The 18,824-nt window shown below is 38.5% G+C and overlaps 1 protein-coding gene across 1 annotated transcript; it reads left to right on the top strand.

The window, feature by feature from the left end:
- Positions 1 to 1,907: 1,907 nt before the first annotated feature.
- Positions 1,908 to 17,754, top strand: si:dkeyp-117b11.1 (B-cell linker protein). Its single transcript, XM_036143977.1, has 20 exons — positions 1,908 to 1,964; positions 2,053 to 2,117; positions 5,807 to 5,832; positions 5,948 to 5,985; positions 6,095 to 6,132; positions 6,406 to 6,499; positions 7,999 to 8,051; positions 8,134 to 8,155; positions 8,236 to 8,331; positions 9,354 to 9,382; positions 10,791 to 10,827; positions 10,960 to 11,020; positions 12,045 to 12,075; positions 12,222 to 12,258; positions 12,350 to 12,449; positions 12,592 to 12,629; positions 12,767 to 12,801; positions 14,528 to 14,596; positions 15,372 to 15,530; positions 17,167 to 17,754. Exons 2-20 carry the CDS (start codon positions 2,115 to 2,117, stop codon positions 17,281 to 17,283), a joined length of 1,083 nt encoding a protein of 360 aa, XP_035999870.1. The 5' UTR covers positions 1,908 to 1,964; positions 2,053 to 2,114; the 3' UTR covers positions 17,284 to 17,754.
- The last annotated feature ends 1,070 nt before the right edge of the window (positions 17,755 to 18,824 follow it).

Genomic DNA, 18,824 nt, shown 5'->3' on the forward strand with positions numbered 1-18,824 from the left:
GTCAGATTCAGCACAGTAAATCACTGGCTAAAGCTCATCCGAGTCATAACAGATGCCATGATGCTGCATGCGCATGGAAGACCAAATACAGTGTGCCCTGGATGCTTTACCAACTTTCACGTAAAATAGGATTGGTTCAACTGAAAAAGAAATGGTACAAAAACTGAGTTTCTTTTCCATTAAGTTCCATTAAGTGGTATATTGAGTGCTTAAACTCATGTAGTCCACTGCAATGGACATGTATTTAAAGGCATACTATGCAACATTTTTCAGTTAATTGATGTCATCCATACCGTTTTGGATGATTAAATGAGTCATTTCAGGTCGAACAAAGGTTTTCTCGGCCGCCCTGGTGGTCTGTGGGGGAAATACCGCTCTTGCAATTGCAAGAGCTCACGGCCCGCACACACAGGCTCAGAAGTCTCGTGCAAGACCGCGAGAGTCGGTCTTGCTTTACGGCGAGAACTCCATGTGTTTTTTCCCTGCCATTCACTATATGCACGCGCGAAAGCAACAACAAAGAACCGCGTGTTAACGTCAAATAAACATGCAAGGATATCGAGTTTTATTATTATTATTATTTATTTATTATTTTTTTATTTTTATTTTTTATTTTTTTTAATGTTGGCGAGGCGGTAGCGTGAGTTTGGCGAGGCGGCGACCTCGCCAAGATAGCGCTGCGGGAAACCCTGATGTTCATACTTTCACTGTGTTAGTCATTGTTTGTACTGCCGTTTTTTCGACTTTTCGTGCGTTCGCCTGTCTGCTAAGCTCAAAACAACCGCGCCTGGCTTGACGGAGGAACCAGAACAGCTGAGCATCTTTATGACAGTGCACTTTTACTTTCGCCCTCTGGGGGGAGCCTCGCTGGAAAATCAACCCGGATGCATAGTATACCTTTAACTTCATGAAAGAATCTAATATATATATAAAAAAGTTGATATCTATTTTTTTCAAACCCTAAGCAAAAATTCAAACACATCTAAAAAAATATTTGAGCCAATCCAACAAGTTGGTTTGTAGTTGAAGTTGAAGTTCCACCTAAACCACTCCATCCAAGTCTTAAATCATAGGCAGACTGATAGGTTTTGCTCAACTATAACCTTGTATTTTGCACCATACATTTTCCCCTCCTCTCGGACCATTTCCCCCCAGCCCCTGCTGCTGAAAACCGTCCAGGAGGACGAGCGCGTAGCTGCTGCTATCGCATCTGTTTTGTCAGAATACATGATTGTCATGAGTAACTATCCAAATTAGCGTGCCTTAAGCAGTGTAACTCGTTGTGGTTTCTCATGGTGTGTGCTGCTTACATTTTCATTTGATACCGTGATTGACTATAACCAACCTTTGGTAGGCGGGCACTAGGTGTCGCTTCGCCCAATCAGATCGGAAAGTTCTGCTGAATGTCCCTCCTTTCCCCGAACGGATTTGATGTATATATATATATATATATATATATATATATATATATATATATATATATATATATATATATATTTTATACATATATATATATTATATATATATATATATATATATTACAAGATATTATATATATATGTATATGTATATGTATATTACAAAGGATTATATATAGTATATATATATATATATATATATATATATATATATATATATATATATATATATATATTATATTACAAGATATTATATTATATATATATTTTTTTTATACACTTATATATACATATTACAAGATATTATATATATATATGTATATATATATATATATATATATATTACATATAGTATATATTATGTATATATATATAATATACAGATATATATATATATATATATATATATATATATATATATAGGCAATCAGTTGCTCTTTGGACTGGTAAACTTGGAGCCATGTTTCTGCTATGCTGCTGATAATTTAGAGGAGGGAGCTGTAGCTGTAGGTGAGGCTCTCCGCTTGTCTGTCTGTCCGCCAACAGGTAGGAAATGCAAATACAGCCCAGAGAGAGCTGCTGCTCATTCTCATGATATCACACGCTCTTGATCTTTGAAACTATTTGCATCCAGGGACTGAAACAAAGAGGTTTCCTCATGACTTCAGCTGTGAGACTCGAGCCTACATCTTAACCATGGTAAAGTTAAGCTCATTTTCTTTGTTCTACTTTTGGTAAGGCTTTAATAATATTAGATGGAATAAGAGGGAAGTGAGCAGGTGTTGTCACAAACTGCTGTCGACTGTTTGTGTAGATTACTGTCACTTCGTTTTTCTGTAAAAGAGCTTCATAAGGGACTAATGTGGTGACAGTAAGACGTTAAGTTTGTGTTGGAATGTGTTTAGAGGCAAAAAGTAAAGAGAGTCAGGTGTCTGTTCTGTGTGATGACAAGCAGGTTTCCTCGTTGTGAAATATTTTTCCTTATCTCAGTAGGAGGATTTTGAACTGTAATTTGTACTCGCTTCATTTTGACTGGACGTAAATATCAAAACTGTAAATATAATAACAAATCCACCTTTCTGTGTCACAGCTAGAACTAATTCTGTCTCTTTGACTTTTCTTCCCAAACGTATCACTTCCTCGTGATGAGTTTCACCCTCTTGTATAGTAAACCATGTTGGGTTGGTTGTTGCCATGTGGATAAATATATTATTGAACAAACAAAAGATTTAATTACTAAGCGTAAGATTCATTTCCCGCTTTTTATTTTCAGCGTAGGAGGTAGCCGATTTTAGATGTTCCTCAGAAAGTCACCCATCGTCCTTTTTTGGGAGACCCTAACTCCACGGCGCATGTTTCACTAATAAAAGCAAAATTAATATTTTTTGAGGGGGTTTAGGCAACACAGAACTTTGCAGGAAACTGTTTTTGTTGCTTCTCTATGAGAAGGACAGCACCAACGAGGGCTCCTGTGGAACCTGATTGAGCTGGTAATACTCAGGAGATAAAACAGAAACACCATTGTGTGCAACCTGAGGGATTTGAATTGCGCGTGTGTCGTTCTCGCTTCCATCAGATTTAATTTCATAGCCAAATCTTCCCCCCCCCCCTTTTTCTTTCCTGCTGCCCTCTCTTTGGGCCACCTATACTTTACACTAAAAAAAACCACACACCCCATCATGGAGAGGCAGCAGTGCAATATAAACAGCAGACACAGAGCCCAGAACTGTCACTGTAGCTCGTCCCGACCCTAAAAAGCAGCTCTATCTGAACGTCACCGGACGAGGAAAAGGTGATAAATAGCAGAAGAGTGGTGTAGTTCTCTTTTACCGCCACACCTGCTGCTGATTTGACAGTGAGGCGACTGTTTTCTGACATGTTGGGTTGAACTGCCTGAAAACCGTCAGTTCTTCTCCACCTTTCCATGCGTCCGTAATCATTTACCCGGCACCATACTTCCCCTGTGGCCGCTTAACGTTGTGGGAAAAAAAAAAAAAAAAACTCCACTTCCTGATTTCAGATGAGGTGTGCAGTTTGTTCTTCTCCTCCTCAGATCGATCTCATTACACGCACTGCAGACGAACGCAGGGCTGCATTGATATCTTAAATTACATGCTAATACAATGCATCAGCACAAACACAGAGGAGGGGAATTACTGGGCCGAGGGTTGCGTGAGTTTAACTAACTAATGCATGACATCATACACCTAAAATAAAAAAATAAATCCTATTTCTAACCAGATAAGTGGAATGAATGAATTCACTTTCCACAGGTTGCAAACAATAAACAAGGAAGATGCAAAATACTGAATAATATACCTGTCTGACTGCATTGCAGCAAAAGGGAGTGAGTCCACTTGTAACAAAACATATACATATATATACATATATATATATATATATATATATATATATATATATATATATATATATATATATATATATATATATATATATATATATATATATATATATATATATATATATATATATATATTTATATGAAGAGACACAGCTAGTAGCACCTTCAGAACCAGCCTCTTGTCCTTAAGCAGAATGCATTTAGCTCCTCGTGTGGCTACTTGAAGGTTTGAATGCGGCAGTAAAACTATGTCCCGGTGGAACAGGGCAGCAAATTCTTCAGTTCCCACGTAGTATCATCAGAAAATCACACCATGTCAAATACTGGCATAAATAAAGTGTTCAACAATACTCAGGTGTGGGATTTATACTGATTAACATACAGTTTCCATTTTCCCCTGCTCTAAAGTTTATTGAATGTTTAATAAATATCTCTCGGTCGATTACGTATTGTCCGGTGAATATCAGTCCAAACAGCTGATATTAGGACAATAATTGAAAGGGTGATTGGAGCACTGCAGTTTTTTTTAACAGCAAACTCTGCACACATAAAGAATAAATGAGTGTCACCTTCTCTTCAAGTAGAAGAGAAGGTGACACTCATATAGAATGTTGTTTATCTGAATATATTTCAATCAACAAATCCTCTCTACTAGGCTAGTGAAACTTACTAAACTAATAAACAAAATAAAGATTAAAAAACCAAGGAACTATGTAGACACAAAAGAACAAAAGGACAGATAAAGGTAGTTCAAAACCATCATAAAAATTATTCTGTGAATCTTGGTTCACTGCAGATCCAAGTTAGAGTACCAAAGTTCATCTTAAAGAATATGAAACTAGGTTAAATTAGCTTAATTAATTTAGAACAACATTTGCTATGAGTTCAACCCATTCACAGTGTCATTCACAGTGTAACTCCAAGTTAGATAAAACGTAATTTGAGGAAACATTTTAAAGAATGATTTGCTAGATAAAAATATGTAACTGCTAGGACACTTGATTTTATTAATATAATTATTTGTTCAGGAAATAATTAACCCTCAAATTGGTAACTTAACAATCTGGAGGGACGCTGTAAGTCCACCCGGGTCACGTGGTCGTTAGCTTGATGGGTTAATCTTAAAGGGGCCATGACAATAAATTAAATTTTTTTTTTTTGGTTTTGGGGGTATAATATGGTCTTAATTTCCCATCAGTGGAAATATAGTTGGTCATAACCGTAAAACACACCCAAAACACATCAACATAGCTTTGTTTCAAGACTGCTAGCAGGAGCTTAGCCTGTAAGCTCCAAGTCTTAACCTCAGTCAAACCTTTATATAACAGTAAAAACACATTAAAAGTAAACCGTTTTAACTTTCCCTGCTCATTTCTCTGCCTCTGTGTTCGTTCGGTGGACTTTGGGGCAGACCGGTTGGAAGAAGTTGCTCTAGGGTGAAGCTGGTTCTCCGGTTGAAAGCAGTTTGAGTCTCTCACTGCTTGTGAATCCGGGCTTGGATGATTTTTCCCGGCTCTCCGGTGGGCTGCGCTCGGCCTGCGAGGGGGGATCTGGCTCTCGGGTCAGCTTTCTCCTGCACAGCTTAGAAAAATCACAGCTGCTTTAATTTGGTTGTTAGTTTCACAGAAAGTGCACTTGTACTCAGTATTCGATTCAAGCACATGTGGTTGTGGGTCACTGAACTCTTTCCAGCAATCTTTCCTGCATCCTTGGCTTTGCTTATATTCACACCATTTGTCCAAAAAGAAATGCTGTTTAACAATGTTTAACAGTGTGAAGTTTTAATCTATCACCCAGAACTCTGTACAATACTCTACCAAACAAAGGTCCATTATGAACACTTGGTGGCTTTGTTCAAAAAGCGGACGCTGACTCAGGCGGATCAATGAAGCAGATCAATAAACGAAACTGATGTTTAACTGTTGATGCAGCTGAACACACAGATATGTTATTTGTCCTGATGGATAGTTTAATCCTTTACTTGACGCTTCAGTGCTGTGTGTCTCTATGTTTCCGGTGTTTTCAGAGCTTCCTTGGAAAATTCAAGAACCGGTGAGTAAATTATAAGAACCCCTTTTAGTCTTCTGGTTCAGCGCACCAAGATTTATCATGCATCGCTGCAGCACGTGTTGGTTGAGTCTGTTTTTTTTCTTCCAACTTTGAAAAGCGGTGGACCTCCGGCCCCTCCGAGAAGGACACACACAGGTGACATTTAACACACACACACACACACACACACACACACACACACACACACACACACACACACACACACACACACTTGGTTTATCCTCTCTATCTGTATGTATTGCAGATAATAACGCAGCGTTTGAATGGCCCGCGGATGAATTTGTGAGTAGCCCACATTATTCTGAACCACGCTTCTCAACTTTCTTAATGTTTCGGTTAGTTTAGCTTATTTATAATTATTAGCTACCACATTTGTAAAATGTGTTCGGGACAGTTTTCACGATCGCAGTGTATAAGTTCTGCTGTAAGAAGGCTGTCTCTAGGTTGGAGAGCTGAGATGTTGCCGGTCAAGTCCACAACAGCCTTCATGCTTAAGTGGAGATGAGGTTAAATATTTCAGATGTCAGTGTCTGACGGTGATTTGTCTCTGAGCAGGATGATGAGGAGGGGGACATGTACGAAGTTCCTCCCTGTGAGCGTCAGCCTGTTAAGGTCCCACAGACACAAGTGCAGGAAAACATTTACTTGGGTAAAAATCTCCGTCGTTTCTTCTCTTTATATAGATCTCTGTTGAAATGAAATATGCATCACCTTGAAAAACTATTCACACCACTCAAACTTTTGTTTTGTCACGTTTGATCACATTGCAACCGTACACTTGAATGGTTTTATTTTACTGGAATTTTGTGTGATGGACCAAACAAAAGTAGAACATTTTCTGTGGAGTTTGAAGGAAAATGGTACAAGGAGACGTTTAATTGTTTGTATTAATATGTAAAAGTGTGGCCTGTATTTATATTCAATCTCTTTTAATCTGATACCGCGAATAATATGCGGCGCAAATACATTCTAAAGTTAGCTTATTCCAAAGTAGGGTATGTGTGTGTGTAATTCAGTCTCAGTATTGATTTAGCTGGTTGTGTTGTGCAGTAGGGTTATAAAACAATACCGTTAGCTTTAAAGATCCCACTGTTGAATCTATTATCTAAAGCTGGATAGAGGATGGGGCTGATGCAAACCTACCAACACACTGCTGTTTGCCTAAACTGCGGCTTGGAGATCGACAATAACAAGACCAGCAGCCATGGTTGAGGTGAATCTGGAGGAGCTGCAGAGATCCACAATTTAGGCGAGAGAATCTGTTGACAAGAATACCGTGTTAGTCGGGCATGCAACCCCCTCGGCCTTTATGGAAGAGAGGCAAGAAGAAAGCCATTGTTGAAAGAAAGATATAAGAAGTCCTGTTTCAAGTTAACCAAACAGTGGTGGACTCATCCGACACGTCACACTGAATGCACCATCCCAACGTTAGGTGGTGGCAGCATTATGCTGTGGGGATGCTTTTCTTCAGCAGGGAAACTGGTCAGAGCAAAATGGAAAGATGGATGGCACTAAATGTAAGGTAATCTAAGAAGAAACCCTATTAGAACAGGGGTCTAAATCTCCAGTTCTCTACGGACGATGTCCTGGACCTTCAAGATGCTGTCAGGTCATTAGTCGAGCTCTCTAGAGCTTAGCAGCATGCTGAGAAGGTAATTCAGCCATTTAATTTTGATGGGTAGAACCATTTAAAGGCTGAAGAAAACTGGGTGCCGGCAACTGAGGCTTGAGACCAATGGTTTAGATCAAAGTAGCGGTTGAGATCTGGTTATAATGGTCTAGTCAATGATCCAAGCTAAGTCTCATTGAAAACCTGTGGCTAGAACATCAATGTTCACAGATGCTTTTCATCTAGTCTCGCAGAGGTTGTGTTATCTTTCAAAGAAAAACATTCAGTCTCTCCACGTGCAAATCTGCTTGAAATGTGCCCCTAGAAGACGCGCTGCTGGAATCTCAACAAACAGGGCTTCTACTAAGCATTTACTCAGGACGGTTGAATACAAATGTACGCCACACTTTTCTATCACACAAAATGCCAATAAAACATTTAGAGGGTAAAATGTGAAAAAGTTTAAGGGCCACAGTTTTGCAAGTATGTCTTGTTTTCTTTGAAAATGTGACCTTTTTGTTTTTGCTTTCTTTCCCCAGAGAGAACATCTCGCCCTGAGGTTTACCCCCCACCAAGGCCGTCCAAACTCTCGGTAAAGGCAGTCTTCAAAATATGTCTTTGAAACTAAAGTTATTGTTTTAGTTTTGATTAATGTTCTCACCTGCTCCATCCAGGCGCCACAGAACACAGGAAAACGTGAGTCGTCATCACATGTTGTTCATTCAACGTTGGAGTCTTTCTTTAACGTTGGTTGAACGCCTTCTTTGCCCTTTCAGCTCCTGAAATAGACAGAAATGACAAACCTGGAAGGAGGAAGATCCCTGATCCTCCAGCCCGCCATGTTCCCGCTCCGGTTCCTCTGCCTGAAGAAGGTGAAATAATCCCGACCACAGTCACAAGTTTAAAACCTCAAATGTATATTTTTAACGGGTTTATGTAGCAGTCATATAGGTTTCCTTTCATCTGTGGTTCAAGCATTTTTTTTTAAAGGAAACGAACAGACAAACCAAGAGCTTATTTGTTGTGTTTAATATTTAGATAAGCAAGGACTTTTCCTTTGGGAAATTAAAAGGGGAGCAAACAAGCAGGTCCTAAAAATAAAGACGACAGTGCCACCTGCTGAAGCGCTTCTCAGGTTACAACTTGTGGGATACAGAAAAATCCAATTACTTGAAAAACTAGGAATAACATGGTGTGGATAAAACTACGCATGTAACTTCAAACTTACTGACACTGCTGCTAAAAACATAAAACATCAAGCACATAAGAACTATTTAAGGTCAATTATATACATATTCACACCTCAGTATCTAGTCCTGTTATGTATGCTGTGTTTGGTTTATCTTTGGGTGGAATATTATAATAAACTGATGTATTTTAACTAATGTTCTGAACAATGTTACAGTTAAAAAATCCCACTTTAAGACAAATGACTAATAATTAAATTGTTGCCATTTCCCCATTTAGTTAAAATAAAGTGCAGTTTCATTTTTAGCTTTAAAGAGGGGGAAGAAAGACTTCACATAACACAATACATTTTTTGGTAAAAGAACCCCACCCAAAAGTTTCTATATTAGGTGACATTGCTCAAATGTAGAGTCAGGCAGTTGTACCTTATCAGTCTTCATTTATGACACTGCAAACACATCTTTGCTGTGTCACAAAACTTCTTCTTTTTCTAAAAGAAAAAGACATCTTATTCTTATTAAAAAAAAGGTGTGAGTTTGGTCGTATTTTGGTTTAGGTGAATGCCTAGGTCCAACTAGGTCTTTCGTTCAAAAGAAAAAGAGTTATTTGATTATAAGTAATCAACTGAGTAATGGGTCATTCTTAGTTTGATTGGTTGCATAACGTGACCATTTTGAACACTGTGTGTTTTCTTTTTGCTTTTTAGATGTGTATCTGGATCCAAATGTAGAAGAGGTGAGTTTGAACAACAGGCACATGAAAAAAAAAAAGCCTTTTCTGTCCTAACACCGCCACAGTAAGAACTCAGCTAGAGCTTTATCTGGAACCCTGTGCTTCGGTCAAACGAGACTAAAATGGAGGGTTTTGCCAAGAAATGCCGAGAAACTCTAAGGACGAATGTGTGGAAACTACCTCATGCACGCACTGTATAGCGAAGGATCTATGATACTGTGGGGTTGTTTCTCTTCAGACAATTTTAAATGTAAATCAGGTAGTCTCTGCCAGAAAGCTGAAAATAATTTTTTTTGCTACTAAAGAAATGTAGTCAAATTAAATATTGAATTTTCTGTGAGACAATGGTACGTCAACAAAGGGTTATTTCTAACCTTATACGGACAGCTGTTCAGACCTTCTATGTTGTTCTATGTTCACCCTTACTTCAAAAGTAAGGAGCACAGCCACACTAAATATCTGAAAACGGGATAAACAAGGTCATGGAGTTCCAGCTTGCCAATTTTCCAAATCTGACATTTTTATTTCTCTGAGCGATTTTGTAGTCCAACATGCTGAAGTTTCAAGAGGATAAGTGAAAATGTTTGGTTGTTGGGGGTATTAACCCACACAATTCATTACAAAGCTGAATTTTCTGGTATTGTTCAATTTACATAATCTACGTATATCACATGTATCAAACTCAAGGCCCGCGGGTCTCATCCTGCCCATCAAGGCAATTAACCGGCCCTCAATAGCCAAAAAAAGGCATATCATGTCATAAAGTAGATGCATATATCCTTTTAAAGTGTATACAGTGGCTAAAACTGTGTCTCCTATAGCAAATGTTGATTTTTAAAAACTGTATAGTAACAGCATTCTGACACTAGATGTCAGTTTTCCCACAACACATTAAAACAACCCAGAAATGTCCAAAAAGAGAAAAAGTGATGCAGATTGTTGAGAATTTAAAGTGTAGCTCACCCCAATATTAACCTTTTTGCAGATAAACTGCATAAACTGGGCCTAAGGGTCCTACTTTAATGTTACTGTGCATTTTTTATACTTATATGTGAACTAAAATTAAATCAATAGTATCAACTATACACGTGCAACCAGCCCTTTTAATGACTTTATTACACCAAAGTGGCCTAATACAGAAATTAGTTTGACACCCCAGATCTATATGTGCAAATGTTTGGGAAACAGGAAGGCTTTCATGTGTTGCCCTTTTTCTTCTTCCAATGATTATATCTGCTGCGACAAATGAAAGAGTCCACTCACTTACTGCTAAACATCCACACAGGACTGAATAATCACCTAAGGGAATAAAAGCTCAATTCAATAAAATCCAACCCTGAAGAGCTTCAAAAGAAACAGCTAAAAAGTAATTTCATCTCACAAATTCACGATCTGTTTTTCTTTCTTTCAGGAAGACTCTGATGATGTGTATTTAGAGCCAGAAGCATGTATGTCGCATCACACATTACAAACGGCTGTGTTTGATATAGTTCCCAGAATGTTCCTCGATAACATTAATTAACAGAAAACGTGTCGGTGTAAAAAAGATTATGACCATTTCTTTTCTCCCTGCTCTTTAGCCTGCCCCCCTGCCCCAACCAGAGGGCTTCCATCAGCAAAGCCTCCTCCTCCAAAACCCATGTGAGTGTGGCAATAAATCTGAGTCTGTGCCTTTCTCCAGGGGGTTAGGATTAGGCGAGGGCAAGGCCATTAACAAACAAAATGCAGTCAGGATCATACTGAAAAAAGATGGATAATGTACAAAATACAATGTACAGAAAAATGCAAGTTCAGAGGACAAAACCAAAATCGGAATAGTTTAAGCAAAAGAGAACTTGTAGGGAACATGAACCTCAAGCATTAATGGCAAATGACCCTGAGTGACAAAATACAGGAAACAGGAGTATCTGACTGAGGACTGATTAGACCTGGAGGGTTATCTGCTGGCAGGGAAATTATTGGGAGCACGATCAGATAAGTCCAATTTGCAGAATTTGTCGGAGCTGAAGGGAAGCAAGAGCCGAAGACAGAGATAACTTAAAACGAGGAAAATGGCTGCACAGAACTATATCTCGCTGAGGCTCATAAAGTAGAAGAAAGTACAAATATATATATATATATAAAAAAAAACACATCCAAAAGAGGCACAATTACCAAACCAAAAGGTGTCAAGGATCCTCAGAATCAGGAGTAACAGGAGTTGGATGGATCAGCAACAAAAATAAGTACTCGGTCAGAGGAAGGGAACAACGAAGGACTCCAACTCACCGCCTACTTTTCACCAAACAAAGTATAGGACTCATGTAAAGACCAGGAATATCGAAACTAAAGAATGTTATAATTATGGATAATTACCACAGAACACATCCCAACATACTATCCCAGACCATTTAAGATGGGCAGATTCAAAACAAAGAAACAAATCAACCTGATGGTGCAAGTGGAAAGGAACTTGGAAGAAGTGCAAAAAAAAAGAAGCAAAGTAGAAAAGAACTTAATCCAGTAACCCAAGGTCAAACGATGAAGCACAGTTCTCGAGAGACGGACCCACGACAACTTCTTAGTCTTTTTCTTTTCAGCCAACGATGCCTCCCATACATACGTATTTTAAGCTAAATTTAATGTAATATTAATATTAAAGCTCTCATTTTCCCTACACCTGCAGGGCGAAACCACCAGTTCCAAGAGCTGTGACCGTAAGTCTACGTTGCTTTTCTTGTTTGAATGCTGGACACTGATAAAAGTAACACAACCAGATTAAAGAAAAAATCCTTCAGTATTCTGTGCCAAAGCTAATATTTACAAGTCTGACACAAGAGCGACGTTTTGTCCTCCCTTTTAGCAACCATCGTTTTCTGCTATTCATGAGCTGAAGACAAGTGAGTAACATGTTAAGCAGTGGAAAATGGACAGCAACCAACCTTGAGCGACACTGAAGCAAGAACAACATTTCGCCTGCATGTCTTACAGCTGAAGACAGACGCGCCAGCTTTCCTGGACAGACAACACTACGGACCCACGCTTCAAACCCTTGTTTGCCTCCGGACATGAAGGAACATAAACCCACCATGTATGAGAGAGATGGAAATACAGACTGTTTAAAGTGCTGGAATTGACGTCTTGTGCAATCATTCCCAATTTATTCTTCTTTTAACCTTTTATTTAGCGTATGCATAAAAGAAAACTAATCGCTCAATGTCTTATTTTACCAGGCCTTCTATTTCTCCGATGGGAGACTATAAACCAGGAGGTGGGTTCAAAATCTTCCAGTCACCTGTTTTTGTGTTAGTCTGTGTGTTTATTGTTGAGGTTGGGGACACACACACACGTTGCATTATTTCAAACAATGCACAGATAATACTTAGCATGTTTCATATCTGTTTTAAGGTGGCGGTAGGATGTCTAAACTATCTGGGAACGAGGTACAGTATTCACCTGAATTTCCGCTTAAAGCTCTGGGGTTTTATTAAAAAAACTAAACCCAGATTGGCATCCAGACATTGTTTAATGAATTTTCCTGCCCTACGTTGTGTTGGGGGTTGTTGACGGACCACAGTGCAGGCAAGGGCTCGAGACTCGTGATGATGAAGTGAGAGGTGATTTATTAAGTAATTTATAAGGTAATAAATCTTACAAGTAAGCAAAACAGGACTCAGGAACACAACAAGGAAACAGGCCAGAACAGGGGTGGCATAAAGGAGGACCTAGAGTGACTACGCTGACTGAATGAATAGGATAGTGGACAGAAAAGAAGATAGGTGGAGCAATTTAGCGCAGGTGAAAGGTGTAGAGGTGATTAAGCAGAGGGAGTGAACGATGTCCCCTTCAGACACATGAGGGGACCAGAACCACACAGGAAAACATGGTGAATGAACCGATATAACCAAAGAACTGACTAAAAGAACAGTAGATCAGTAGATCTGACAGAGCTATTAAAATCATAATGAACCAAAACTGACTGAGACAGGAACCGAATCTAACAGACTGATCAATTAATAATTTAAAGTGAGAACACATCAAATGCAGGAACCCAGCACTGAGTAATCACGCTCCTGTGGATCCTGACAGTTAACATCTGTGTGTTTACGTTTTCCATTTCAGATCTGATCTTTTTATTTTATTTTACATAAAGTTAAGGTGAACCCTGACTCTTCTAGTTCAAAGGTCAGTGCTGGTAGCCCTTCGTATGACACAACACCATTGAAGTAGCGCTTAGCTTCAGAAAGGTTGGTGAACCCTGGTTTAGAGCCTCACTCACGGTTTTTCACTAAACAACACCTTGAATCTAGTTATTTACTTTATCTTATCACAGTATTAAATAGAAGCATTTTCCAACTTGTTTATAACAATCACAAAGACTTTCGTGCCTCATTTCTTTTAACTTTGCTTCTAATAAGTCAGGCATTCTTGAAAACTTTTAAATTGACTATTTTCAAAGTTTACTGGAGTTTTACTGAGTTTTCTGAAGATTTTTAAAGAAAGTTTTTCTTTTAACTTTGGATGATTTTTACCTTCGCCTTCTGCCACTTCATAGACTTTTTTTAGGCTATTTAACTAGGAAGCGTTAGTCATTTAGGGAATGAATGGTTCCTAAACATAAGGAATGAGTTTCAACTGCCAAATAAATAATACTCGGTACTTCACAAAGAGTCTGTCTCAGATAGGATGTAAGGACACTTTGTGGCCAGTCGTCACAATTAATCTTATTTTATCAGTTCATACCGTCAGAGATAAAACAGTTTTCCAGCTTTTCTAATTGCTGAGAAAAACGAGATCATGTCATGGTGAGGCACAAGAACAGGGAAAAATAAATAGTGAAAAAACACTCTAAGCTTGAAGAAACATTTTGAAGGAAAGATACGATAATCTTACTCCTCCAAAGTATGAAGGCAGGAGGAGAGGTTTAAAACATTTGCAGAGGGTTTTAAATAAATGTCTCACACTCCAGTCTTGTTGGGTCCGTCATCTTTCCCTATAATAAGCATATTTCTGTGTTTTTGACGTGAGGCATAGCAGAGAGGCACAGAATGAGGACAAGGCATCTGGGGCAGACAAATCGAATTGTAATATACAGCATCCAGAAGTAGGCCTCAAAGTAATAACAGATGTACAGTTGTTGACTAAATTTTTGTGTTTCACGCACCCCAGGATAAAGAGTGGTTTGCTGGAGACTGCAGCAGACAGATAGCTGAGGGTCTCTTAAAGAGAGTCAGAAAGGTAAGCCCAAAGTCGCACAGGATCACTGACTCTGTTGAAGGACAAAGAGCCATGCATTTTCACTTACAATGTGCTATAAAGCACTTACACTATTATAAAATGCACTTTCCTGACATAAATAGCCTTAGGATCACCTCTCCCAAATTAGGCATACATATGGATGTCAAAGTAGCAGCGTAGCACAGCTGTAAAATTGCTGTAAATAGAAAATACTTTTTTTTTCTTGACAAAAAAAACCTTACTAAGAAGTATTATGTTTGAATGGATTTGCGGCCTTTTATTTGCGACACAGAAAAGTGATGAAGAGTGTGCACTCTTCCCCAAAACATCCTACTGTGCACAAAATGAGAGAGAGATTCATGAAGGTGAAGATTTCTGCTCGCTTAATAAAATAAGCCTTTTTTTTGGCTTGGGGCTATGAAGAAAAAAATCATTCTGGCTTCATATGAGGGAACATACGTACTGAACTGTGATCTTTTTCTTTTTGTATGCTTGCTTTTTTTCTCTCACGTTTTTTTTTTACATGTTTCTCAACTTCCAAGTTGGACATAAGTTTAACTATTTTTAACTTCAAGCCTGAAAATGAGTAATAAGGAAAAGTTGTAAAAATGATGATACCGTAAATACCCTTTAGATCAAAGTTAGATCCAAAGCCGGCCGTTATTCTGTCATGATACAGTCAGTGATTTATTTTACAATTCCAGAAATGACTTTCATAAGTTTTTTTGCCACAGCTTTTTTTTTTCTGTCTTCAGTGTATTTGAATGTGTTGCAGGACGGCGCCTTCCTCATTCGATACAGCTCAGACAAACGCCCCCACCAGCCGTACACCCTCGCCGTCCTCTACCAGCAGAAGGTGTATAACATCCCCATCCGTTTTCTGGAAGACTCACAGGGATATGCCCTCGGGAAGGAGGGTAAGAAGAATGAAGAGGTGAGGGTGAAGAAAATGTGTGATATTTGGAAAAGGCAGAAGTGAAAGAAATTATGAAGCCAAAACAATAGAGTACCTGATAAATTCCTCCCCACTCATTGAACTTTCCCACATTTTTCATCTTACAACCACATACTTCAATGTACTTTATTTAGATTTTATACATCAGGCAAACACTAATTAGCACATACAGTTAGGAATCCAGATATTTGGTGTGCGAACCAATAAAAACTGCAGACAGGTCAGGGAGCGAGTTGTGGAAAAGTTTAAAGGAGCGTTCGTTCACAAACCAATATTCTAATATCCAGAGTGTGGCTCTACTACAAACCTACCTAAACACAGCCGTCCACGCGAGAAGCAGCCGACGGGCCTGTGTTGTATCTCTAGAGGAGCTTCAGAGAGGCATAGTCGAGGTGGGAGAAACTTTTGACAGGACAGCTATTAACCAAGTACTTAAAACATATGGCCTTTTTGAAAGGGTTGTTAGAAGAAAACAATAAGAGGTCATGTTTACAGTTTGCCACAGAGCAGCAAACATGAGGAAGAAAGCGCTCCGGTCACCTGAGACCAAAATGTTTTTAGTGTCTTGGATCACATGTAAAACACAAGGTTTGGGGGATTAACACCACACAACAAACCACACAGTGAAGCATGGCAGTGGAAGCATCATGCTGCAGGGATGCTTTTTAAAAGTAGGACAGGGAAAATGGTAAGAGTTGATCAGAATATAGATGGAGCTAAATCCAGAGGAATCTTGGAGGAAAACCTATTGGAGACTACAATGAAAGTGATGGAGGTTGATCACCCTCACAGCTAGAAAATGACTATATACATGCAGCCAGAGCACTGGACCGGTTCAGATCAAAGCAAATTTATGATAGAAAGTCAAAGTCCAGAGCTATACTGCAAAAACAAAACTAAAAATAAGTCAAATCTTCTTGAAATTGGTGCATTTGTCCTTGATTTTAGCCGGTAAATAAGATGATTTGCCAATGGAATGAGATTTTTACACTTAAAATAGGAACAACTCATCTCTATCATCTTGTTTCAAGTGCAGGATGTCTAATTATCTTATTTTAGGGGTGAAAATACTCACTCCATTGGCAGATCATCTTATTTACCTGTTAAAATCAAGGATAAATGCACTAATTTCAAGAAAATGTGACTTATTTTTAGTTCTGTTTTTGCAGTGTAAGTATAACTAAGAACATGTGGCTGGACTTGAAACTTGATATTCATTGGAGCGCTCTAGCCAGTCTAACAGAAATTCACTAATTTCACAAAGATACAAAAGGGCAATATGCAGTATTTAGATGGGAAAACATTTGTGGCGTAATTGCTACAAAAGGTGGTTCTTCAGCATAAGGCCTCAAGGGGGCTGAATACAAATACGCTCCACTACTTTTTTAGGTTTTTAATTATACAACATTTCAAAAACCAGAGCACTCCCCCCTCCACTCAAAACTGCTTTGTGTTGGTCTGTTACATAAAATCCAAATAAAACACATTGATGTCTTTTGTTTTTAATGTGGCAAAATGTAAAATTCAAAGTGTAAAAATACTTTAGGAAGGCACTGTGAATGTACTGTCAGCATTTCGTCTTAATTGTTTGTCCTTTCACTCCCCTTTCACTCAGGTGTTCAGCAGTCTGGATGAGATGATTTCTTACCACAAGAATAACCAAATACTTCTGATTGACAGCAAGAGTCAGGCCAAGCACACAGCAAACCTAACACAGCCTGTACGATATTAAAACTACACTCACTTTGTTGTTGTTGTTGTTGTTGTTGTTCGATTGTGTAATTAAAAGGCAGAAACTGAAACTTTATTTTATGGAAAAACACAAGCTTACCTGTCATTGTAAAACAAAATAAAACAATTTGCATTAATACATTGAGGTTCTATGAGAGAAAATGTTAACTTTGATGAAAAATGTGTTTTTTTCCCTGTTTTATCACTATGACTTCTGCACATAAAAGCTGTAAATGTGTGTTTATCAAGCATCATGACTCCAAACAAGCACTCATTAAGCCACAATCACCCAGATTGCCATTATCCCTCTTCTGTTCATTTACATACATTTGTTTACTTGACTGCATAAAACATCTATGCAAATCAGCCATCCTCCCATAAGTTCACTTCAAAGTTTTTGAGTTGAAATGTTTTCAACGTTTTGGTGTAATACTACATGTTGAATGTTTTGTAATACAGAACTTTTACCTTGCATTATGTCAATTTTGTTCATTCTGTCCACGTTTCTCCGTATTTACAATTAACCTTTAGTGTGTCACAGTAAGACATTCTAGCAGTGTTTTTCAGGAAGACTTAATGCTCCACTGTTTTCCTAACTCTACTGATGATGTATCCGGCTGAGTGCAGAGGGTCTCCAGGATCTGTGGGAGATGCCTTTGTGCAGCTGCTATGTAGATCCTGGTGGCTCCACCTGCTTCCTGTCAAACATCTCCTCCGTGTTCCAGCAATAAATCTTAGACCTGGAACACCAGATGGAGGAACAACAAATGTGGGACATCAAACCGATTGCATCCTGAGCTATAAATCCGACTTTATAAGCTTTTAATACCTTTTTCTTTTACATATGGCTTTGTTTGTACAGGATGTCTGTGGCGCCCAGTATGCAAAAGCGTGTGCTACCGTAGAGGTGACATTTGCATGAATACGAGGTGCAAAGGAGTAACAAAGTTACTTCCTGGAGCCCATTGTGTGCGGCATGTGGGTGTGTGGCGTCTTGCACAAGAACTAGAAAGAGAGCTAATAATAATGAGTTTGATCCAGTCAAAGCCCTGTGAACTGCAGCAAAGTTTTATACTGTTAGATATTTCCGTCTTCTGATAGGGGATTCCCCTCAACCTCAATATTGTCAACTTCTAGGTCTGTGGAGGCGGAAAAATAGCTGATACCTTCAACTTGTTTTTCTTTCCTATAATGCTCTTCTGCAGTTGCATATATTTTCTGGTCATTATTGTTCTGAAAATGTTTATTGTCCAAAGTTAACCATGATCTATTGCAAGGTGAATCAAGTACAGCCATTTATTGTCTTGTTTACACCATTGTTGAATTATTATTATTATTATTATTATTATTATTAGTAGTAGTAGTAGTAGTAGTAGTAGTAGTAGTAGTAGTAGTAGTAGTAGTATTAGTAGTAGTAGTAGTAGGTAATACTGTGGGTTTCTTTCTTTCTGAAACAAACTCTGTGCTTTCTAGAAGCAATGCTTTTAAGAAAGCACTAAAAGAAAGAATATGAATGAAACATTTTGCCTGTTATGTGCAGGT

This window comes from Fundulus heteroclitus, chromosome 12 (genome assembly GCF_011125445.2).
Source record: "Fundulus heteroclitus isolate FHET01 chromosome 12, MU-UCD_Fhet_4.1, whole genome shotgun sequence".
NCBI classification, from domain to species: Eukaryota; Metazoa; Chordata; class Actinopteri; order Cyprinodontiformes; family Fundulidae; genus Fundulus; species Fundulus heteroclitus.